The 26,763-nt window shown below is 35.0% G+C and overlaps 1 protein-coding gene across 1 annotated transcript; it reads left to right on the top strand.

Annotated features, from left to right (window-relative positions):
* Positions 1-503: 503 nt before the first annotated feature.
* On the top strand, positions 504-17,010 carry RFX3 (regulatory factor X, 3 (influences HLA class II expression); the record flags this gene model as incomplete). The annotated part of the gene is made up of 10 exons (XM_010077174.1): positions 504-625; positions 1,876-1,988; positions 2,779-2,894; positions 3,387-3,541; positions 8,915-9,012; positions 9,317-9,466; positions 10,965-11,173; positions 12,184-12,337; positions 15,768-15,810; positions 16,712-17,010. Coding segments are annotated over 10 exons (1,399 nt in total), but the record flags the coding sequence as incomplete, so codon positions are not given.
* Positions 17,011-26,763: the final 9,753 nt, after the last annotated feature.

Genomic DNA, 26,763 nt, shown 5'->3' with positions numbered 1-26,763 from the left:
AGATTCTGAGAATTGACTAGTGAAGAGTTTAGGTTTCCAGGTAGCTTTCTCAGGCCTCCTGTGCTTATGAGAGAAGTTTGTTGGATTTGAAAAGTCTTTCACTATCGTCAGACAGTATTGTTGTTTTTTCTTAAGGTGATGAAACATTATTTTTGAATTACATAATTATTGGGAAGTCAAGCTATTTGGAAAGGGAAAGATTTGATTCCTTTTGGTGTGAATTAACTGGTCTTACAGTATGCTGTTCCTAAGTTATATTCCACAAGAAATTGGTAGTGGTGCTGTAATATCACCTTCTTGAATTCTGTAATGCATTGTTAATGTCTTAGCTTTCCTTACTAATTATTTCTTCTGTTATTTAGAAAAATAAAATGTGTACTTTTTTTTAAATTTTCCTCAAAATTTTAGTTTGACATGGAGAAATCAGAGTGAACATAGATTGTATGATCTTATTTATGAAGAAGGGAACAGAAAGGATAATTTTGTACTTGATATTTTTGTAGGTATAAGCCTATGCAGAAAGTGGATGGCGTTGCAGATGGCTTCACAGGAAGTGGTCAGCAGACAGGCACATCTGTTGAACAAACTGTAATTGCCCAAAGTCAACATCATCAGCAGTTTTTAGGTATGAAAGCAGGTTTTATGCTGCTGTGTAAATAAATGAGATGAACTTCATTATCACAGTGAATTATCAAGTCACACAAGTACAGTAGTTGCTTCTGCAGTTATCGTGCCCTCTTTGAAATTCTTGCAACAGAACAAAAAGGCACTTAAATTACATGTTTTGTGTTGTGAGCTTTATGTAATATTTAATATGCATCATGTAAGTATGAAAGGAAAAAATATGCAAATTCTGTATTTGTGTGATATATTTACTGTTGTATAAATCACAATGCAATGCTGTGCAAAGTTGTATTAGACATGCATATAGGAGTTCCTGCAATGAAAGTTGTTCCCTGCATGTGCATTACAGTGCATTTTATTTAATAAAAGGAGGGGGCAGTGGTGTTGTATTATCATTGCAGGTTAGCCATCCAGTGGGCTGTTTTGAAAGTATTCTGTAGTATTATAAATGGAAAGAGCAAAATAGTTTCAACTGAAACCCTGAAGTTCATGTTTAAAAATGTCCAACCTGTGGATTTATTGAGCCAGCTGAGCATGTATTCTCAGTCATGGAAACAAATGGTAATATAGTTATTTGTTTATGTAGAAAGACTCTTTGGCTGTATTATTGCAGAAGGTGTAGGCTTATTTAGTTGAGATTTTCAAGCACCAGATCCTTTGGCCTAATTTCACTGTTATTGAAATAATGTGGAACATAAGGGTAGCATTAACAAGTTTTTAATCTTCCTTTACAGGTATCTTTCAGTCTAGCATTTTTCTCCTATATCAGCTTGTCCCTTGGAAACATTTGTAACAAACATTAAAAACACACATTGGCTCTACTTGAAAGTCTAGTAATTTTCAAATAAAAATTTATATTGAGGCTACTACGCCCCATCATACATGGCTACGTAGAAACCCTGCAGCTGAACAAGAAAACAACTGTTCAAGGACTAATCTTTCATATACTGACATAGATGTTTTCCTTTATCGTGTAATACTCTGAAAATGTGTTAGGTTTGTTAGTTTTTATTTATAAGTGTAGTATGTACATGACATCTTTTTAATGTCTTCAAGAATAATTTTGTATTTCTTTTGAATTAAAAAATGCTGGCTGAATTTGTTTCCAAATTTAACGTGCAACAGGTTCTCTTTGAACATTATGACCTTTTTGAATTTATTTATTTGTATCATCCTTAAATTTTTTCTTAATCATACTGTAACTGGCACCGTTCACATTAGCCCTCTTTCATTATGTTGCCATGGAAACAGATGCATCTCGAGTACTTCCAGAGTTTGGAGAAGTTGAAATACCTTCTCTGCCAGATGGTACTACCTTTGAGGACATCAAATCACTGCAGAGTCTTTATCGAGAGCACTGTGAGGTATTTCCTATAAACCATTTATTTTTTAAAGTTGGTGATTTCTAGTGAAGGTCAGTACAAGACAGTAATGCCAAATATATTGTAGCCACATTAGTGGTGACTTTTGCCCACGATATTTTGCTTACTTCATTGGAAAGAGCATTAGTAAAAAGGTGTTTCTGGAGGGTCCCCTTTATAGTATATAATAGACACTGAGAATTAAATGTAGTTTTATGTATGTTTTCAGAATGTTAGAGAAACTAGACTTCAGATTGTACATGCAGATCTTTGGTTTAATTAATTGGAAATGTAAATCAGGTTAAATTATGATTTTTTTTTTTTACATTAAAAGCAGTAACTTTTGTCTCATTTTGAAGAAACGTTGGGATGTTTAAGCCACATTTGATATTGAACAATATATCTTTTAAATTATTTTTCAAGGTGCTTTCAAACCTATACTGAATTATGAAAATGAATAAAATGTCAGGTTTCCTTTGTGTTTGCAGTAGCATTAAATATTTTCTTTGGGTGCATTCCTCTGATACATTTACATAGGCCACGTTCATTTCTGGAGGCTTCTGTGCACATGCACTTCGCCTGACTCACATCTCTGTGCACATCAGTTTATAGTGCTGGATAATTTATGGATATCAAAGGTATTAAAACAGGTATTATTTATAATTTGATAAAGGTACAGTTTGCTTTTCCTCCACTACTTGATAAAGGAAAAAAAAAATATAGATCTAGTTGGAGTTGGGAGTGGGGGGAAGCTGAGCAGAAGACAATCAGTAATTGTGTTTTATTGTCTCAGGCAATACTGGATGTGGTTGTGAATCTTCAATTCAGCCTGATAGAAAAATTGTGGCAAACTTTCTGGCGCTATTCTCCCTCTGCTCCACCTGATGGCAGTACTATTACTGAATCAAGGTCAGTAAAAGTTTATCTTCATTTACTACTTCTCCTAATAATATAATACAAGTGTCAAAAAATAAAAAATCTTACCAGTTTTGCCTGCAGAGTAATAATCTTTTTGTATGCTAATTTTTCAAATTAAATTTATGTTGTCTGGCATTTTTTATAAGCTGGGTGTATGCCAACGTGCAGTCTTGAAAAGATGGTGTCATCCATTTTATCTTTGCTCAGACCACTACAGTAAAGTTGTCTTTTCCCAGTATTCTATCCAATTCTTTTAAGCCAAAAAGAGCATACATACCTTTGAATAATTTATGAGCTGTAGCAGAGCTATGGGGGCATTTTAAAATGCGTTCCATGTGACATAATGTGTAAAGAAGTTCTATTGCTTGTAGTTGAGACATCTATGACACTTTTATAAAATAATACATTTTAACACCCACTGTAGGTTTTTATTTGCTATAAATGCATTATCATTTATTCGTTTGCCACATTTTTTTACACCAGCAATCTAAGTGAAATAGAAAGTCGACTTCCAAAAGCAAAGCTGATTACTCTGTGCAAGAATGAGTCTATTCTGAAATGGATGTGTAACTGTGACCATGTGATGTACCAGGCTTTAGTGGAGATTCTTATTCCTGATGTCCTTAGACCTATTCCTAGTAAGTTGAACCCTTGAAACATTTTTTGTATGGATTTTTGTGCATGTATGTGTATGATTGTGGTGGTCTTGTGCTTCACAGGGCAGCTTTAGGAATAAGTTTGAAAGTTGGGAAGGTATTGCATATCATTTATCCTTAATTGTACTATGTAGGAAGATGTGCTGAGAGTTGGTGTATGCTTTGTATTTTAAAAGTAACTGAGGATTTTAGTGCATTGGAAGATCTAGTTTTCAATATATAGTTTCATATTAAATTTAATTCTTTCTCTATGTGTGTCTTTTATTTTCAGATAAAAATGTTTTCATTTTACCCTGGCTGTAGACTACGACATAAGTCCCGTGGCCCTGAGCCAAAGAGCACTAATATCAGTTAGTCCTTCCACTAAATTCAGTAGGTTTTAGTTTAAACATTACGTATTAGTCTTTGATTAGTCTGAAAAAAAAATGTACATGATCTTTGTGATTCCATTTTTGGACAGTTAGTCTTTTGTTCCTTATCAATGGCTGCTGAAATCAATTTTAATGTGTGTTAAGGCAATGAAAAATTAACTCCGAAATTTTTAGTCCAATTTATGATTCCAACCTACTGTTCTTTCTGTCATACATCCTGCAGAAAAGAGTCTGTAACTGTCCAGCCTTTCAACTATTACCAGGAGTACAGCTTTCTTTTCTTATTTAATTCTACTAGAATCCGTCATTGCCTCAGCAGCATACATTTATGGCTATTTTTGGTAGAAAATTAATTTATGGGAAGAAAGTTGAACTCCTTTATAACATATTTATTGTCTTGCTTATGTTGTCCTAAATACTAGAGAGAAATCATGTTAGCAAACCACTATAAAACTCATAACTCATACATATCATATCCTTTCCATAAGAGAACAGTGGTCACTTTATAAAGTTGGATTAATATTTTTTAGAAAATTATGACCTTAAGTAGCTTTGCAGATAACAAAGCTATTTTTTCATGCTGTGAATACCTCTTCTGCTATAGTGTCTCCAGCAGTAATAAGGACTCCATAAGAATATTTGCAGGTACTTCCTTGCAGAAAAGTTTTATTGACTTTTTGCTTGTCAGTGAAATAAAATTAGGTTTTATTAAATTATGTATGATACAAAAAAAATTTTGGAACTGGAAATGTATAAAATCTGAAGTCCGGCCATTTACAAAGGCAGTTTTACGTTTGTTTTTAAGGAGAGTAAGTTCTTGGTAGAGATGTATATAATGTATCATTAAATCTATGTAACAGAATAGGAGAAAAATATTTTCTCAAATATGTGCAATTATTGACAACCACTGCTTGTATAAATTATTTTGCATTAGTTTATATTTAATGTTTTCCTTTTTTATCTAACAACAATGCAAGTAGGTAAGATATTATTTTTAGAGTAATATAGACTATCACAAGTGAATAGGCAACAATAAAAAAACCCTATCAATTTATTCACAACACTTAATAGGTTGAATTAAAACTCTCTCTTCCAAAAGCACATTATTTTCTGAATAAAAGGGTGGTGCAAACATGGGTTTTCATCAAACCTGCTTTTTGCCTTGCTTTTCACTTGCTTTCTCCTGCACAGTCTGGCAGTCTCTGATGAAGTTTTTACATGATAACTCCTTAGCTTGTGGTGTCTTCCTGCCTTGTTTCATAAGATGCATTGGGCATTGCCCGTACAGGGTTTCAAGAAAACGGGACACAATAATTTAATATCAATAACTACAGGCATCAGGTCCTTTTCATGCTATTCCTTTCTTTCTAGAATTACCAGTCATATCTGAGTAATTGATACCTACTGTGTTTGACATTCCTGTTTTTAGGATGATTATTAAACTTCTTAATATAAACACTCCATCTGATCCCAGGACAAATTCATCCCAAGAGAATTCTGCCTCTATTTTGTGAACAGTACAGTGGTTTTCTCCTCAGACGTCATCCACTGAGCTACCTTTGGAAGACAGCTAATGTATTTTCATAAAATTATAGAACAGTTTAGGTTGGAAGGGACCTTTAAAGGTCATCTAGTCTAACCTCCCTGCAATGAAGCAAGAACATCTTCAACTAGATCAGATTGCTGCAAGCCTCGTCCAACCTGATCTTGAATGTTTCCAGGGATGGGGCATCTACCACCTCTCTGGGAAACCTGTTCCACTGCTTCACCCCCCTCATAATAAAAAAATTCTTCCTCATATCTAGTCTAAATCTACCCTCTTTTGGTTTAAATCCATCACCCTTTGCTGTATTACAACAGACTCTTCTAAAAAGTCTGTCCCCATCTTTCTCATAAAGCCCCTTTAAATACTGAAAGGCCACAATAAAGTCTCCCCGGAGCCTTCTCTTCTCCAGGCTGAACAGCCCCAACTCTCAGCCGGTCTTCACAGGAGAGGTGTTCCAGCCCTCTGATAATTTTTGTGGCCCTGTTCTGGACTTGCTTCAACAGGTTCATCTCTTTCTTATTTTTATCTTTAGGTCCAGCTAACTAAATGGCTTTTTCTAGTCAGCATTCCTGTAATAATGGTCTGTATAAGCTCTCTCCTCACTGTTAAATATTTAAAATATTGTGTTTTAACTCCTGCTTTTGAATTAAAATATCTTCAGCCATTAGAAGAGACCAAGAGGAAGGCTTAAGGTTGTACTTAATGGTTGATTATGACAATAATGGAGCTGGGTGAAGTAGATAAATTCATCATCTTCTGTGGGAAAATAGCAGTTTATAGGAAAATTTGGACTCCGTAGAGGAAAGGGGACTGTAAATGCTTCATCAAAGTCATGTTTATGATGTTTTTCCTGAATACATGGAAAGATATTGACAGCAACTGCTCAAAATGTGAAAAAATATTAATTTGAAAGTGCTTGAAGTAAGCATATGATTTTTTAAGCTTGATCTTTTTTCATGTCTAGAGTCTCAGTGTTTTTCTTTTAGAAATGTCTTATTGTGCTACTCAGCTGTGTCATACATATTACTGGAGCAGAAAAAAAAATACCATTGAGGAAAAAATTATTTTATTTTTAACCTCTTTTAAATTTGTCAGCTGACATGTTTAGCACCTGTAGAATGAAGAACTGCTGTGTATAAACCAAAGAAAAGTGAAATGCTGTCCGTTTGAATCAGGACTAAAGACCATAATTATCTAATGTTTTTGACTATAGACCAGAGCTATTATGTTTTACAGTGGGCTTTTTGCACCTTCACAAGTGGCAGAATGGACAGGAACAAACAAACTTGCCTGTGATTTAGTTTCTTATCATAGGTGGAGAATTTGTACTAAAAATATTTCTATACCATATTACACAGCTTCAGGCAGACAAAAATTTAAAGTACTGGAAAGACTGTAAAGCCTTATTTTTATGAGATTTGCTTGTCAGCGGGTTTTCAGCTGAGAACTCGAGATTTTTATGTGCTTATCCAAATCAAACTTTCTATCAGTAACTGCCATTGCCACATCATTTAGTGTGTATTTAGCTAATTCAGGGCATTAACCATAGTCATCATGTGATTCTTTGAAGGGGTTTTCTTGGTTTTTTATGCTAGGCAGATGAACTTAAAAAAAGGCTTTGAGGATGTAGGTACTTATGGATGGAGTATTAGAATACATCTGTATTTAATAGGACATCTCCAAAGCTCGTTAGAAATTCATGGTCATTCCATGCAATACTGATGCCTGATAATCTACTTTAGCTATTTTATTTCTTCAGAACTTAGAACTCCTTTCATTTACTCCACTTTTGTCCTAGTTAAAGGTCTTTCTTAAGGCAAATATGCTTTTCCATATTTATTTTTAAAGGAAATCAACACTACAGTGATGCAAATAATTTTGTAATATATAGTTGGGTGAAAAAGAGTAATAAGCAAATTGGAAGTGAAAAAAGCAGTAATATTTTCCTTAAATGGCTAACTATCATGCACGCAATATTTACATTATTCCTTCCACTTTGCATTTTCTTGTTCTAAAGGTAAGAAAATGTGAGTGAATACATAGTTAATTAGCAGGTGCACAGAAATAATTTACAAAGCAGCACAAATGAGCTAGGTGATTGACAAGATTGAAGAAAACAGCTTGTTCTTCAGTGGAAACCTCAAGGGGGAAAAAACCATGTTACCACAGAATGTTCAGCTAATACAGATATTTTGTAAGATAAAATTGTGCTCAGATAAGCAGCCAAATCTGTTGTCAGTTATGTAAATTGCTGATACGGATTCTACTGGTTATCACTGCAAATTTGAAAACACATGAAGAAGCTGTTAGGAAGAATACATTTTTCCTTTTAGTAAATTTACTTTGCTAGTATAAAGCTTTATTTTAAAAAGGGATCATCAATAATTTAAACAGTAAAAGAGCATTTCTCAAAGACAAGTTCTATCAGCAGTAATTTCTTTCTTTACCAGACTATTCATCCTTACATACAGAATCCAGTCACTCTTTACTGGGACCGTTTCTTTTCACATCTGCTAAAATATTTCCTCTTTCTACTTTTTTCATCTTCACTTTTGTATTTGCATTTATTCTCAACTAGTCTTTAGAAACATGTAGTTTTTTCTTTTTGTTTACTTTTTGCAACCATTTGGGTGGATGCTATTATGTCAATGAGCAAGTGATAGGTATGGGAAAGTGAGGTTTCTAGTACTCAGGAGACGGGATTTCCTTTTTTCCACATGCAGGTCCTTGGAAAAATACTTCCTGTCCTTCTCCTTTGAAGAATTAAAACATATTTTGAGTAGTGCAGATTGCTGTAAGGCCTTCTTCAGTTTCCTTCTAAATCTGTATCAGCTACTCACCAGTTCTGTGGGTGCTGTAGTAAAGAAAAACATGTACACAGATTCCGCAGCCATTTGAATAACCTCATTTTTTGTCAGCGAAACACAGTCCTATATCTTGCTTATTGATGGTATCTTTAAGCACTGCATGTTGGATTTTGTTCTTTAAAACTGAAGTGAGGAGCACCATGACATGGCTTAAGGTTACTTTGGACTTATTTGAGGAAAATGCAGTATTCCAATAACTGGAATTTTTGTAGAGTTTCAGTCTTTAAAAGAGGTGCTTAGATGAAATGGAAAGCTGAAAGTTCGGGATGAAAATTTCTATCACAACAACGGCTGCAATTACTGATGTTCTTCTGTAGAATCACACAAAACAATACTACTAGTCACTAACTTCTTGAAAGATTGTCGGGTGAGAAAGTCAGAGCTGCATATTAAATAAAAAACTAAAATCATTATTGCTTATCTGAATAAGTCATTTTGAACCTGGACTGTATTTGTCTTTTGGTAAGTAAAAGAAGCAGATCTGAACGTTGAGTAAGTTCTGAGGATGCAAGACATTTCAAGACAGGTACTTTGCCTTCTTTTCATTCTGTTTTTATTCTTTAATGTACAGGTGCCTTGACCCAAGCCATTCGCAATTTTGCAAAAAGCCTTGAAGGTTGGCTTTCAAATGCCATGAACAATATTCCACAGAGGATGATACAAACCAAGGTAGACAAAACTGTTGCAGTATTATTCTTAAAATGGCAAACTAAGCAGGCAGTAGCATTTAAAAGCATTAGCATTTTAACTTCAATGCTAAATTTCATGTTTAGCATCAAGCATAAAATAATGGGAGAGGAAATAGCTTAGTTTTGTAAAAAAATTATAAGGAAAACATGATCTGATCTGCTGCATGGACATAATTCACATATGAGGACTCGTAGAATATTAAAATGAAGGTAATGACTCAGTCTGTGGAATTAATCTACAGATAAAGATTACAATATTTAAAAACAAATTAATTTCTTCATAGGTTGCCGCTGTAAGTGCCTTTGCCCAGACTCTGCGAAGATACACATCTCTTAATCATCTGGCTCAAGCAGCTCGTGCTGTGCTTCAAAATACTTCTCAAATTAACCAGATGCTCAATGATCTTAACCGTGTTGATTTTGCCAATGTTCAGGTAAAATGTAGCTTTAAAAAACAGGCTTTTTTTAAAAAAAAAAAAAAAGTGTTATTTCCACTGTGATTTTGAACTTTATTGTTAGCTGTCATTATTCTATCAAGAAAGTGAAGTGAGAACATATTGTTGGTTCATATATGCAGTGATTCAGTCCAAACATGACAGCTTACACTTAAGCAACGTAAGAGCTGAGAACTCTGTTCTGTCTCTATCTGTTTCCGTTTACTGTCTTGAAGTGCACATATTCTTCCAACATTTATGCAAATGTAAAGCAAATACACTATGAGAATGGGTACCATGAATGATGTCTTAGTGTAAATGATATAATTAGATCTCAGATAGTAGCGTAGCTTCTGAATTTCTCTAAAAGCTATTAAATGCGCAACATTGTTTTTAGTAGACTGTTTCATTATTTCAAAGACAATACCATTAATATATTTTATCCAAGTACCTATGCTTAAATTTACAAGATCTCCTGAGTAATTGATTACCTTAGTATAGATTAGAACTAGTTTCCAGTTAGCTATAGAATGTAAGTTTATATTTTCACTAAGCTTAATTTCTCCAAATGTTTCTGCTTCTCTGAGGAGGAGTATTTCTCTGAGAAAGTGAAATGCTCCAGATTACTGGTAGTTTTACATTTGTTTCTTTTCCTTGTGAACAAATGTTCTAACATACTTGTTAATAATCTTAACAAAAGTCAGTCAAGGGTACTTGACCAGAGATACAGTATATTAAGTATTGTAATATCTTAAGATGGATATGGAATCTGTGAATGTTGAGGTGTTAACTTGACACATGATAGATGGAGTTTAAGGACATGGTTTACAGTTAGTGAGTCTTCGTTTTTGTCTCTCAGTTTCTGAATTGACCAGCTAGCATTATTTAAACTTGATAACACTGACTAAATTGCTTGTTACTGTGTGCAGAGTGTGTTTCTCCATTTATGTGCAGTTTATATGGTACTCTAAGTAATGTGTAATCTATTACTGCCTATAGTCAGCAAACAAAACAATCCTTGTTTACATACAAAGCTGTCTTTTGTAGATCATACAACAGAAATAGTCTTTAAGCTTAACTTCTTCAGAAGGAAAGGAACCTTGCATTTGGTTTCTTGCTACTTCTTTTATTCGTTTAGCTCCCCTTTTAACTGCTCTTCCTGCTTTCATTGCCTGTAGCCCTAGAAAAAACTGGAAAGTCCTGAATGTTTCAGTACAAAAATTATGGATTAAGAAAGTGGAAAACTACAACATACTTGTGTCATTTCCATTGTTCTAATTTCTTTATCTGATGTCTGCTCTTACATGTTATGCTTTTCACACCCATTTGCTTTCAACAAAATTATGATTGACATAAAAATAAAAACTGCTTCATAGTATGTCTAGTAAGTGGGTTTTGTCCTTTTCATCCATTCAGTTGCTTAATCTTTGAGAAAGAATTGCATTCTGTGCTTTAGCTTATGTGTTGTTAATTCAAGAGTTGCCATGTGCTGTAACAGGAGCAGGCTTCCTGGGTGTGCCAGTGTGATGACAACATGGTTCAGAGACTAGAAACAGATTTCAAGATGACTCTTCAACAGCAGAGCACTCTGGAGCAGTGGGCTGCCTGGCTTGATAATGTAATGATGCAAGCACTGAAACCATATGAAGGAAGACCCAGCTTTCCTAAAGCAGCACGGCAATTTCTGTTAAAATGGTCTTTCTACAGGTATTGTGTATATACTTTCTACAGTGTAGACTTCTAAAACCTTCTAACTATTCTATTTGCTGAATTGTCTGCTGCAGTAGAGTTGACAGATGTAATGTCAAACAGTGGCTCACCAAGTCATGAAGAACATGTGGGGCTTTTCTCAGAAAATTATTGTTGTTAACCTTGAACTAGGGGCTACTTGCAAATCAGCAGAGACTTAAATGATCTTTGTTTATTGTTTTAAAGGCCATGTGCAAATGAATACAGGTGGAATTTTGTCCTGAGTTAGAAACATAATATGAATTTTTGGGGTTGAATAACTACACAATTAGTAAGCTACTATTTTTAATATTATTTATTAGAACACTGTGTTGTCTATGTTTATTAGATAAGGAAGACAAAAGCTGTTTTTAATGTGTAAAAAGAACATTAAGACAAGCATTCCATGTTAGCTGGTCATTGAAAAAGTTATCAGAGTACACCTCATTCTTTGAAAATGACTGTAGCAAATACTTGTGAAGATACCACAATTTGTCAATATAATAAGTATACACAAGCCAATATTTTTATAATTTTAGGTTTCAAAGTTTTAAAATGGTGGCAATTAAACATTTGTACTGCAAAGGTGGACACAACAGACACTTTTAAAGGATTAGTTTGTTTAAAATTGAATAGTTTTCATACCATTTTAGTTGTTTGTTTTTAACAAAGTTTTCTTTCAAGTTAGGTTTTACGCATGCTCAAGTATTGGTAGTTACGCATCTATCAAAACAAATTAAAACTGAAAAAAGCACCAATCCTGTTATTTCTTATGTAATGTGGTGTCCAACAATACTTCCAGAGAAAGGAGGGAATCAAATGATTGCCTTTTCTGGGCATCTCTTTCCAAAGACATCATAAGTCAGATATTTCTGGATAACGTTACTTTTGAGCATATTGGTTTTGAGGTGAAATGTGTACCTGGATAAGTGTTAAAATGACTATGACTTATAATACATAAATATATATATTTTTCTATTTTTGAATAGCTCAATGGTGATTCGAGATTTAACCTTGCGAAGTGCTGCTAGCTTTGGCTCTTTTCATCTGATCCGCTTGCTTTACGATGAATACATGTTTTACTTAGTAGAACATCGTGTTGCTCAGGCAACAGGAGAGACACCTATTGCAGTTATGGGAGAGGTAAGATAATATGTGAGAGACTAGATTGATAGATTTAGTGATTAATTTGGTATGTGTCTTTGCAAATTTTTTAAATGTTTATGTGGAGCTGTAGGAAGTTCTGCAACATAACAGTAGATTGGGTTACAAATACGTACAACAGTTTCAAACTTGTTTCATTCATTGATTGTCAGTACTCAAATCACATTGGATTCTAACAATTATTTCCAAATGAACGTGCTGTTGTACAAATCTGCATACAAATTCATGTGCAAAGTCTGAAAAATGTTCAACATACAGCCTTCTTCTAGTTTTTGAGAACTGAATATTTTATGTGAAAATTTAAAAAAAAAGAGTAATAGTAAAGTGTTGCTTACATGGATCTGTTAACATGTATTTGCACGTTTTGAATTATGGCGCAAATGTTAACACAAGTGAGCTGAGCAGCCCCATTGATTTGAGAAGGAGGGCTTACATGCAAAATTCTGGCTTGTACAGTACTGTTCACACGCATGTAATAAAACCAGCACAGACATACACAGAGGTTTGCAACACAGTTGATTTTCATACATGTGTTTCAAAGATTATTGGTGTAAAAAACTGAACAAGAGTCTTGATTCAAAACCAGTTTTTTATACTCATCTATGGCATCTGCAAGACAAAGATTATCTCTTTCCTCTTGTTCCAGTAGTTCATCTAGCCTTTTATTTTGAGTGAGATGGTGAGGAATGCATGAATTGTCATCAAAGAATTGCACTTCAAAAGTGATGGAAAATGGATGTGTTTGAAAATATGCTAGATAGTTAATGGGACAGGTTTGTTACATTTTTACACTTGGGAGTCACTGTATCATATTCTATGTTACCGAAAAAGTGCAAGTCATCTCGCAAGTTGATTTGGCATCAGGTATTTTTCTTCCCTCAAGATACATTGATAGGCTTATTAAATACTATAAATAGATGCTATAATTTAAAGATAAATTGGAAATGTCTCAGCTTTATGTGTCAAATGATTTTATAACATACAGCATGAGATGTTTCAGAAAAACTAAATAACAATGTTTCTGCTTAGTGACCCACCAATAGTGTATTTGCTTAATCTCTACATTATATTTGCAGTAAGGTACTACTACAAGTATGCAGTTACTACATTCTTGTCTTCTTAATAGACATTGTATACATTAGACATAAATGTAGTGTAGGGTCTTCTAAAAAGGTTATGTAGACTGAAGACAGAAAAAAAAAAAAAAAAAGGAAGACCCAGGAAACTACAGACCAGTCAGTATCAACTCTGTGCCTGGCAAGATCATGGAGCAGACAATCCTGGAGATTCTGCTGGGGCACATGGAAAATAAGGAAGTGATTGGTGACAGCCAGCATGGCTTCATTAAGGGTAAATCATGCCTGAAAATTCAGTGGCCTTCTATGACAGGGCTACAGCGTTGGGCAGAGCAAATGACGTCATCTACCTGGACTTGTGCGAAGCCTTTGACACTGTCCCACATGACATCCTTGCCTCTAAATTGAAGAGACATGGATTTGACAGAAGGACTGCTCGGTGGATAAGTGCTCGGTGGATAAGGAATTGGGTGGATGGTGGCACTCAACGAGTTGTGGCCAATGGCTCAATGTCCAAGTGGAGACCAGTGACAAATGGCATTCCGCAGGGGTCAGTACTGGGACCAGTGTTGTTTAGCATCTTTGTCGGTGACATGGACAGTGGAGTTGAGCGCACCCTCAGCAAGTTTGCTGACAACACCAAGCTGTGTGGGGACGTCAACACACTGGAGGGAAGGGATGCCATCCAGAGGGACCTGGACAGGCTTGAGAGGTGGGCCAATGCAAACCTCATGAAGTTCAAGAATGACAAGTGCAAGGTCCTGCACATGGGTTGGGGCAATCCCAAGCACAAATACAGGCTGGGCAGAAAATGGATTGAGAGCAGCCCCAAGAAGAAGGACTTGGGGATGCTGGTAGATATGAAGCTCAACGTGACCTGACAGTGCACACTTGCAGCCCAGAAAGCCAACCGTATCCTGGGCTGCATCGAAAGAAGCATGAGCAGCAGGCGGACGGAGGTGTTTCCCCCCCTCTGCTCCACTCTTGTGAGACCCCACCTGGAGTACTGCATCCAGCTCTGGGGGGCCCAACATAAGAAAGACATTGACCTGTTGGACTGAGTCCAGAGGAGGGCCATGAAGATAGTCAGAGGGCTGTAGCCATATGAGGACAGGCTGCTCTAGAGAGTTGGGGTTGCTCAGCCTGGAGAAGAGGAGACTCTGGGGAGATCTAATAGCAGCCTTCCGGTACTTCAAGGGGCCTACAGGAGAGATGGGGAGGCACTCTTTATCAGGGAGTGTAGTGATAGGATGAGGGGTAACATGTTTAAGCTGAAAGAGGGAAGATTTAGGTTGGATATTAGGAGGAATTTTTTTACTGTGAGGGTGGTGAGACACTGGAAGAGGTTGCCCAGGGAAGTTGTGGATGCTCCATCCCTGGAGGTGTTCAAGGCCAGGCTGGATGAGGCTTTGAGCAACCTGGTCTAGTGAGAGGTGTCCCTGCCCATGGCAGGTGGGGTGGAACTAGATAATCTTTAAGGTCACTTGCAACCCTAACCATTCTATGATTCTATGATATTATTAGGAAGTAAGTAACCACAAACTTTTGGAGGTGAGAGGGGCAGAACAGAAGCAGTAAATACACATTAGATGCATATCTTTTTATGTTTCTGTGTATTCAATGACTGTGACTGAAAGAAAATGAGAAAGTCTAAGACTATGGTCTGACAAACACCACAAAACAGTATAAACTGGTGTTGCAGCTGAAAAAAACATTCTAATTTTTCTCCCTTCCTCTTCTCCCAGTTTTGGACACAGGTATTGGCAAAACTCTTCTGAAAAAGACTGGTATCATCATTTATGGTTAGAAATTTATTTATCTAAATAACATACTTCTTTTATTTGAGACTCATTGATGCCATTTTGCTCTGCTGATTCTTATTTAAGCAAAACTTAGAGGATTCAGGGCAGGAAAGAGAGGAAGGCTGTACATCTATGTTGTGGGTAACTTTTTTGAAGAAGGTCTTTTTTGATTTAAGTAAATTGGTTAACAGATTGTAAACCCTTTCTCAGCAGTGCCTTACATCTACCTTACATGTAGATTTATAACACTGTGACACACCACCATTTTTTTTCCAGGACAATTAAAGTTGTTTTTGGGAAATTTTGGGAAAGTACCCATTTTAATTTTTGAGGGTTTACTTAGTGATGATTGTCTTAATAAGCACAAGACTAGGATGGAATGGAAAACAAATTGCTGTACTATGGATGTGGCTGCAGTGAAGATGATGCATTTGACTGCTAGCCTGAAACCAGTGGAGCACAGATCTGCTCCAGCACAGATACTCTAAGTATAAAAACCTGTGTCCAGGTTTTTTATTATTTATTTTGCAGTTTGGTGATTTAAATGCTGTGTCCCCTGGAAATATGGATAAAGGTAAGCATTTTAATCTCTCCAGTGTATAGTTCTGTGTGGTGCAAATGTGCCTCTTTGAGCAAAATAAGTCCTTACTTTTGAAAAACACAGTAAACAGAATTTAGAAGTCTATCATGCTTTAAAGTGCATGTATATGTTATACGGATATGTTAATATATTATATTAATATGCAGCATATAATAATATCTAAAATATTGTAGGATTGTTTAAAAAAAAGAATGTATTTTAAGGAAGTTTATTATTGACACAAGAAATATTCCAATTTTTACACAGAATTTAGTTGTATTTGATAGGAGAGAAAGAAGATGGTAACAGCTGTAGGAAGACAGAAGTATGCTTATGTATGTTATCTATAGTAAATATTTTGCTAAGTGAAGAAGGCAAAATTTCATGCAAGTAATTGTCAGATAACTTGTCAATAAAGAGGACAGAAATAAGTTATGTCCTCATAACCTCTTTATGTCATATTTTAACACATATCCGTGTACTGACTAGTTGAGTGATTTGGGGTGACTTGACCCCAGTAGAAGAATGTATGTCAAAATTCAGGGTCAAGTCACCTCAATTCTCTTCACCTCAGTTTCCCTCTCTGTAACTAAGAGTAGCAACCCTTTTGTTCATCATGTCTTAGAGATGAGAGGCATTTTGCAATATGCAATTTTGTTTGTTAGAGATTGTTTTTGAAATTGCAATTGCTTTTTCCATATACTGTCAACAGTGTGTAACTCAAGTGATCAAAGCAGAGAGGCTTAATGTATTTGAGATATTTTTTTTCCACTAAAATTTTCAGTTGGGATTTATCAGATTGCGAGTCTTCCCTGTATTTTTGTATTTCAACTATTATTTGCAAAATAAAGGCCCTTCCCCTTCATGCTAGTTTCATGGTGGTTTGTTTGTGCAGATGAGGGCAGCGAAGTTGAAAGTGAAATAGATGAAGAGCTGGATGAAAATGGAGAGCCACAAGCCAAGAGGGAGAAAACAGAGCTAAACCAAGCATTCCAGGTGGGCTGCATGCAGCCAGTGCTAGAGAGTGGAGTACAGCAGAACCTACTGAACCCAATTCATAATGAGCACATCGTTGCAACTACTCAGACTATCAGACAGTGCAGTGCTACTGGAAATACATATACTGCAGTCTAATATGAAACCTCCCCCCCCCGCCAACACACACCGCATTACAATAGTCCTTTGGGTTTAATATGAAAAAAATAATGAAGAGAATAAGTCTGGAGGTCGACTGTTGTCAAATTTTATCTGTGCTGAACATTATTTTATTGGAGTTGTTAAATGGAATGAGTGTATGTATTTTGACAGATCTGATAAAAAAAAGAGATTTTTGTTGTAAACAGAATCATTTTACATTGGCTGCTCAATATGGGGAGTTTTCTTAGTATGAAATGTAAGGAAGATTTTTGCAAAACTTAATGTTTTTGTCCTCTTATAATAATAATTTGATTTTTTTCATAGTTTTATAAAAATATTTTAATGTTAATTATTAGTTATGATGATGATTTCATATACATAGGTTTGTAATTAGATGCACTTCTGTGAAATATCAAAAGAACTATTTTCTTTGATTTACACTGGAGGCATACTTATTTGACAGCAGATGTATCAAATTTGTTATAAAAGGTGCTTTTCATTGGACATCTAGAAGACACTATTTTGATAAAATTGTGAGCATTAAAGGGGATTTTTTGTAATAATGCTGGAGAGTTGGGAAGATCTCCTTTCTTTCTGTGAAAAAGAAGCAAGTTTAAATGACAGAATTGTAACAGAATGTGATAATGTGTACGTCATAAACGTACCTAGTTATCTGACCATCATGTAAACAATGCAATCAAAAATCAACAGTTCCAGATATTATTTGCATACTAGTTCCTCTGTTTTGAAGACTACTGATTCTGTATGTTGGGCCACTGAACAGGTGCTTTTGGCTGTTGGGTGGTACTGTAGCTGTTAGAAACTGAAGCTAAAAAAGAAGTGACTTGATAATTATTATTATTATTAATTTTAAGTGTACGTGCTACTTTTTCTGAACTGGACATACAGGAAAACATTCCATTGGATGACTTTCTTCTATTCCAGGTCTTTTCCTACTAGTGGTTCAAACTGCTGCTCTTAGACAAGATGATTTATAGAATGCAAGGAATGTAGCAACCTGCATCATTTTGCTTTGAAAAATATTTCCTTGTTGTTAAAGTGGATTTAAATTTTTACAAAAATTAGATAAGGCAGTGTAACTGGCACACCTCACTTGTACTTATTCCCAATTGTGTAGAATTTGAATAGGTGGCTAGATGGACCATTGCCATTTAAGAATGTACATCAGGGATCATTGTACCTCGGCTATTACATGGTGCCTTAAACAGAACTGAAGCTAAGACTTAGTACTTTTTGTTATTCTTAACTCTTAAATTAATTCAACAAGGTGTGCCTGTCATTTTCAAATTCCATAAGAAGTAAGGACAGGTTACATAGCCTTCAAAAGAAAAAAAGGATTTTTTTATTATTAAATGATTTTAATATCCCTCTTAGAATGACAATAAACCTATTTTTTTCTTGTTTTTAGCTGGATTTCACTTTATTACAAATAAAATTTGCTTGGGAATTTGGAAAGCAAAACTAGCTTTAATACCAAGTTCAAATGTCAAAATAGATTGATCGTAGTCCCAAGCATGATTATATATTTTCTAAACCCTTGCCTACTTTTAATTTTAAAAACTAAAAAGAAATAAATGAGCAGGTACATAATGCAGTGCATGTTTTCAAATTCTATATTTTGTGGGGTATCAGCTAGATATTGCATTTTAATGGTTAAATAATGACAGTTTAGAGACCATACTAATTAACATTACACAACTTACATTTTTCTTCTTAAACATTTCATTATGCAGACACATGAATTTGCTACACTAAAATGGTGGAATTAAATAAGCAAAAAAGCCAAAAAGTGAAGGAGAGCACAAAAAGATCAACTTTACAGAAAAGACTGTGTAAGAAAATTAGGGCTTCATTTATTTTGGTTTATCTGGTGTGTCTGAAAATTACTTCAAAGTCATATATACCAAATAGGAGAAGAGCATGTAAAAGGAACAGCGTATTTACAGCAAACAGGTTTGTTGCTATAGTTTACATAGGCTCCAAATACAGCTGCACATCAACTAAAATGTCTTAACACTATTGGTGTACAAAACTGAATTTTAATTCCTTTGCAGAACTGGGAGGTGAACCCATCCTGGTCATTCTATGTAGGCATCATTCCTACTAATGTCAGTAGATGGCTTTTGCCTCAGTAAAAAGTGAAAGTGAGGTTTATAGTCATTATTTCTAAACTCGTTAATGCACTAAATCTCATTACAGATTTTGTTATCACAACATATATCACTCAGTTTGTCCTGATTTTTTCTTTAAAATCAGCACATCTGTACCCTTCACCAAAAATGCTAAAACTAAGCTGTGATATTTACTCCCCTTCAACGTGCATTATAAGATGTTTACAAGTAGAATAAAGTGAAATAATTTTTTTTTTCATTTTCAGCTCTTTTTAGTACTTTAGCACTTGTTTCAATTTTTGTGTTGACTGATCTATAATGTTTTCTTATTATTGTCCTTTCTTGTTTTAATGTTGGATTTCTTGTTGCTGAGAAAAGAGTACGATTGTAATAGGTAAATCTAGATTGCTAAAAGAGGTGGGACCTGAGTATCTTTCATTATTTAGCTCCCCACTCCACTCAGTTGTTCACTGTTCACAAAGTGCAAACCAAAACTGAACAAAAATCTTAATACAAACTTGGAATGTATTTCATAGCTTCTAAAAACAATGAGTTATCAAAACAAATTGGAATTATCCCAGGTTCAGAAAACTGAATGGAGTCTGTATTCCTATGCTTAAACTCTAAAGATTTTACTAGATTTTTTTTATAACTACATTACTTTAAGCTGTGTTGTATACTTACAGGTTTGGAGGTCTTCTGTATTGTTTTTACATTTACTGAAAGTTTAATCAAACACTTAGATAAAACATTTTGCACACTCTTGCTATTTAATAGTTGGGTTTTAGTAATCATCAAACTACAGAAGTACAAATACCTCAGTCCATATTCTGTAATGTGTAGCATGCGGTTGCATTGCCATACCAGCTCTGAAGCCTATTGTTAGTGCTCTGGAGAGGTATAGCATGTATCCACAGGGTAGACATTAGGAGAGTTGATAAGGTTTGTGTGTTTTATCTAATCTTGACATGAAATCCAAAATAATTATTTTAGAGGCATTTCCCCCATTAGCACAAATAGCACAGTGAACGGTGTGGGGGAATGGGTATTGTTGAACTACCTTTTCAAAACACAGGGCCCAATTTCCAAAAGTTTTATATTTATTAAAATTTCTTGGTAGATTTTAATCTTTCTCATGGTAAATCAGTTCCAAAGGGTTTTGGGTGGTGGGTTTGGTTTTTTTTCTGTTTTCAATTATTATTTCTGTGTTTTGCTCTGGTACTGTAGCATGCTTTAAGCACCTTCTTTTAAAAAAGTTCCATAAAAATTTGGAAAATAGATTTTAAATTATTTACCTATAAGATGATGATTTACAGCATTACTCCCATTAGTTCAAAAATAAGAAAATAGATAATGTTCTGTCATTCAGGAATGTATAGGTCTATATGCAAATTTAATTTGAAGCAAGGTATTTTTAAATATCCAAACCACCTGTTTTGTTCACCTTTTTTTCCCTAGGAGGAATGTTTTGATATCTTTGTCATTCTCCCCAATTGACATCTGCATTGTTTAGAAAAAAATTTATATTAGAGATGCTCTGCATTCCAGTTTAATTCAGAAGGTTTTTACAAAATAAAAACAACCAATAATAGCCATAAAAGTGATGATGAGAAATAGATTTATTAATAATATAATTATGTTTTGGTACTTACATACAACAATAATTTCAGAGTTTAAGACATTCATTTGAAAGAGCAGTATGAATTTCTGAAAATTGGGTCCTTGTCTCTCTAACTGGACATCCTCTTTGTGTATGGTCTAAAACAAACCAATAAATGGAATTCTAGTATCTCTGCTAATTTGTTTGGTGATTTAAGACAAACAATAAAAACTGGAATAGAAGCATAAACACACAGTGCTTAGTTCTAGTATTAGAAAATTAATTTTATATAATGCCTTGCATTAACCCTTTGAGCATTGTAAGTAACATGATGGGAACAAAGCTTTTTAGATAATTTAATTAGTCCATTGAGCATATACGTTGAAATAGCTGATAGTGTTGTAGAATTTTTTTTTATTATTTCTAAAGTAAATACTTGCATACTATACAGGAGTGTTTTTGTTATAGGAGGTTCAATAGATGTAGGCAAAATATTCACTGATATTGATGTGTACTGTCTAATAGAAAACAGTACTTCAGCTCTCTTGTTTTCATAACTGCTTAAATATATTAAGAAAATCAACCATGTATTTCTACGGTTATGAAGTGGTCTCCTTTAAGATGCCTTTAGAAGATAAAGGTTTAGGGAATATATTCGGACTATTTTGAAGATAGGTTAGTATTAGAATACTCTTGTACTGTGAAAGAGAATCTTTAGGATTAAAAGAAGGCTTAGTGAAGAAGAAGAAATTTTGAAGAATATTTGGTATGTTTGCATTTAATTTTTGGGACTGTTTTTGATAAACAACAAAAAGTGCACGATTATATTGATATTCCTTTTAAAACTCAGTCACTGCATAATGACTAGCTAAAAGATAAAGGTATTTTATTCATCTTCATCTACAGGGGTACAGTTTTGATGGCCCTCATTGAATGTCAGAATTTTAAAAGCAACCTAGAAATTGCACAAGCCTTTTGCCATTTTAAAAAGCCCCTTTGTTCTTACAAATACTGCTTACAAGAACAAGGGAACAAGTGTAGTAGCAAGTAGAGATTCTTTGAACTTACAGATAGAAACGCCACCTGAATAAGTGAGAGTACAATACATTTTCTGCTGATTTCTTGCAATATCAATCAGTCACCAAACACTAAATACAGCTGTACTTATGGAAGTCTAGCTGAGAGCAAAAAGAAGGTGTCTTATTTTAAGTTATTTAATGGAATTATGTCAGTAGTATAGTGCAAGTAAGTTGTAAACATTTTTAGTCAGTTAATGCAAATTCATGGATAATTAATTAACACAAATGCAATACTCAAAGGGTTTTAATTTAACAACTTTTTTTATTCATAATTTACTGTAAATGCTTCTGAGTTTGCATGCCTTGATCATTGCTGCTAGTGATTTTATGTGCCAGTAGACCTGAGTTTAATTTACCAGTTTAACTAAGAAATAGTAAAAGCCACTTACAAAGTGACTGCCTAGTGTTTGTTTGAAGTAAAATATGCCTTAGTTTGAAAATGGTCATTTTAACTCTTGTTGTATTCTGGTTTTTTTTTTCCTTTTCCTGTTGCAAAAATAAATCAGCGTTTTGGGATTGGAAGCCCTGAGTAGTTAAATATTTGGTAAGAATTGTTCTTGTATGTTGCTTATTAAGGCTGAAATTCACTGTAGAAAAGAAAGCCCAGAACAAGCCTATGAGCATGAAATGAGCCTCACTTAAATCTGAATCAGGAAAATGTTCTCTGTATGTTCTTAAGCACTTTCTCGATTATGGTGCAAACATCTTATGGGAGTTTTCAGTTCTGGATTAATTTTACCCTGAAAAAATAAATGTCTTTGTAAGAGGAATTGAGACCTTAGAGGAACAACCTCGGACAGATTGGTATTTACCAGGAGCTCAGTTCAATCCTTTTTGACTCACTGATACCAGCAAGAGCTTTTTACACAAAGGATATTTAAAGGGTTCCCCAAATAAAGTTCCCTTCAATAAGATATTAAAGTGATTGCCTTGTATTTAAACATTAAATATCCATCTTAAAGTAACCCAATTAAGCAATTTAAAATATGCTCGGAAAATATCCCTTTGTACCAAAGCAAGTTGCCCATCTCCACTCATCTTCACTGAAAATTTGGATTTACAGTTAATAACCAATGAGGCTGTTAAAAAAAACTTCGAGTGCCTTTCAAAAACTTGGAAAATTGTGCCTGAGGTGATAAACTTTAATTAGGTTAATTCTAGAGCTACCAATCAGTAACTTTATCATTGCTCAGGGCTTTCTTACCTTCTAGGAAACTTCCTTTGTTGCATTTATTTTATACTGTATTTTTTTTTAAGTGCCATCATTTAAATTTCACTTAGTAAGTGGCAGATTACATTATTTAGTCCCACAGCACAGAAACATCATAACAGTAGGACATATTCAAACTTTTATTTTCCTGTTGACTTAATATATTATGTAAATGAGGTAAGCAACTTTTTGTAGATTGTATGTGTGAGATAATGTAATGTTCTTTTCCAGTTTTTTGACTACAGTTGAATATACTTTTTAATTATTTAAAGAAGACATCTTTACAGAATAACGTGATGGTTTTTTTTGTATAATGTATTTGATTTTGTAAATACGTATTTCCTGATGTGATTTTTGTGATAAATGCTAAATCTTTTAGTATATCATGTCCTCTCAAAACTGGCAGGAGCTAAATAATAGTTTGTGGGCAATTTGTATTGTGTACTGTACAATAACTGGGGAACTTTTATAATTATAAAAATATATATTAACTTTTAGTGTGTTGTTTTAAAAAATGACTGGAACATACTAAAGACAGTAGGATTTTTCTGAATATTTCAGACTTGAACTCAGGCTAGCTTTCTTGTGTTTTTCAAAATGAAATTGTGTCTTGTCTTTTAAAATCAATAAATTTGTTTTCTTGTTACAAATATATCGGAATTGCTTCCATTTTTATTTAGCTGGATAGTTTAGATTGTGGTACTATTGATTTTGAGATAAAAATTATTTCAACTTACGCTTTTTACATAAGACCGCAATTAATTATCAGCAACAGAACTAAGTAACAAGTGTGTCTCAGACTGCAGAAGAAACTAATGTTTTGAAGTTTCAATTCAATTAAGTAGCTGTCACGTTCCCAGTAAATACAGATAGTAATATACTTACTAATTTTAACAATCATTTCTTATTACAGATTTAGCTGGCTAACAGCTGTCAGTGAGAGGGCATGCAGTCTTTGACCTCTAGGAATTATTGGTGTCAATTCATTACCAGCAAAACCTACTTCTGCAAGTTTTCCCCTAAATACTGTGCAGTATGCTAATGCATTTGGATGTTCTGGCAGTTACACAAAACCTAGACAAAAGCCTAATCTCATAGGGTCATATATCTTATGGCTCTCTAGTATGTGCAGGCGCTGTTTCATGCATAGAAATGCAGAATATTATTTTAACTGCTGAAGACCCACAGAGTAATAGATGCTAGAATATCAAAATTACTATTGGATACCATGATTAAAACAGGTATTTCACACAAAACTGTGATAAAGATAGAAAAGTTGCATCCTATAGCTTATTTTTCTCAGGAAGTTCAGCTGCAAGTTATGGTTCAGTCATTCCCTATCCTTTAATTTAAAGTAAAGACCCACAGCTTAGTAGAGTGCAGTACTGGTTCCTGCAATGCATCCTACCAAACAAGACTATAAATTTTCTGCAGCAGTGACCAGCCACACATATGTTTACAGAATACTCCTAATTGGTTTGTTAATTGAGATTAAGACTTCATTTCGTAGCTGGTGCCTTACTGAGACTAAACAGGTCTTGCTCCAGCCACGCATGCACAAGAAAATGATCTGCAGAGGGACATCTCCCTCTAGAGGGATCTCACACCAACTAACCGTTTATATAGCCAACAGGTTATCTTAGTTCTTTTCCACAGACAGTGTTACCAGGAAGACTCTGCAGAATTCGACCTCTGTTGCTGTTGGTTTAATTAAAGTGGTTTGATTAGTTAACCAATGGAAGTTTAGTTCAGCATTCCAAAGTACTATGGTCCAGACCTCAAAGCATGAAGCATAGCTGATATGTAGGAGAAATTCAGAAATACTGGGTACTGTAAGAAAACATGGGTGTAAGAAGTGTTATAAATGAAGTTTATTATTCCTGTAAGGTCATTTTCTACACAATGTGAATGATACCAAGTAAGTAAGATACATTCTGTATCGACTTATTTGAAGTGTACTTAATTTGGCTTGTCCAAAGCGTTCAATTATATAGAATGTCATACAGCCTGTAGCAAACCAATGTGCATCAGTTGTTTAGTTCCATATCAAGATCTATGCCAAAAGCCACCTGAAATGTAAGCCAGTTACTTTTCCACAAAGGCATTTGACAAAGGCAGGGAAGAAACCTTGATCCATTTTTGGCACTATTAACAGTATGCTAAAGAGAGTTTTTATTCTGACTTGATTCTGCTCATCTCATTCCAGATTTTGCTAACTCCCATTTGTATATGTTCTTCCCCAATACCTGAATTAACCTAACCAGTAGGACTTTTCTATTCAAAAAGCAAAACAACCCCTCCTTGACTGCAGTGTGCTGCTGCTGCTAACAGTTTATTCTAAGCAATTTTATAAGCAGAACTGTTCTACTAAGAATCCCTCTTCATATAGATATCTTCCACTGGCAAACTGCACACAAAATCTGCTGCTGCTTTCATAGTCAGAGTGAAGGGCAGACATGGTAGGTCAGTACTTATTTATTAACTAGTAGTTAATAAATCAGACATACTTCAGAGATCTAGCTGGAAGTGGTATAAAAAAATTGCTGCCTCAAGCTGTTCTCTCTTTGCAGCTGGATGTTACCTTTCCCCACGATGGTGCCACACCAGTAAATGGTGTCTCAGCACAGTTCTGGTTTAGCCACCTTTACTCAAACTGCTGCTAGAAGTGGTCTGTACTAATGTCTCTGCTGCTGGAGACATTTGTTGGTTAGAAAGTCCTGACAGCTTGCTGAAAGCACACCAATGGTTAGGTGCTTTATCTTATTTCATGAAGTACTACTGGCAGGAGCATCTTACAATACTTGAGTTGTTAAAGCACAGTTAAAGCACAGTTTAAGAGAGCCACTGGTAGTATTATTTGGAACTGGTGTATCTGAATACCCTTTAGTATGCACTTTAGAAGAAGGGTTTGTTAACTGCTCCTTTGCAGAAGCTGCAATTTGAGGTGGTATTGTCCTCCACTGATACTGAAAGACTGCACAAGCAGCTGAGGAAGCTGCTGTAACAACACACTGGTTGAACTTAGGGTCACAGAGAACTGTGTATAAAGCAGCTTTTGTTCATAGTTGCAACACAGTCATTGAATTTACTGGCCCATGTGAGTGACGAGGTGACTTCTGCTGAGAATGGTAGCAATCACGTTATGCTTTTATTTCCCTGGTTTTCAATGGTTTCTGATGCCTAAGAAAAGTTTACACTCCCCTTCTTCCTCCAGTTTCACTCAAGAAAGCCAAACAGCCCGAATCAAAAGGTGTTGTTTCAGAACTCAGACAGAGCTGCCTGATGCTTTCTCTCACATTTGTTAGGCCCAGCTGCCTCCTTGCTATGAGGTCAAGGCAGACTTCTCTGAAAGGACTTTGAGAGCGTGTAAGTATTACGGTCCCAGATGTGACACACAACAGCTTTTGCAACCATACCTAGCCTCAAGGCTTTCAAAGGTGTGTTTTTTCCACAGGAAGGAAATGCTGAATAGTACTGAAGTTACTTTGGCTGTATGTGTGAAATACAAAAAAGTTTTATCCATAAATATGGCGAATTACCACCACATAAAAGATACCATTCCCTTCCTGTGGACTTCTGGTAGAGGGTCTGTTTTGTGTGTCTCCAGAAAGCATGATTCTTCTATCTATACGCTTTTATTCCACCCACTTATATTCACAAATCCAAATCCACAGCAGAGGGGTTGAAACTAGATGATTTTTGAGGTCCTTTTCAACCCAGGCCATTCTATGATTTGCCTTCTTTCCAGACAGCTGGCTAGGATAGCCCAAGTCACCATTTGGGTCCAGA

This window comes from Pterocles gutturalis, unplaced genomic scaffold (assembly GCF_000699245.1).
Source record: "Pterocles gutturalis isolate BGI_N339 unplaced genomic scaffold, ASM69924v1 scaffold24578, whole genome shotgun sequence".
Classification (NCBI taxonomy): Eukaryota; Metazoa; Chordata; class Aves; order Pterocliformes; family Pteroclidae; genus Pterocles; species Pterocles gutturalis.
This window is presented reverse-complemented; position numbering and strand designations above follow the sequence as displayed.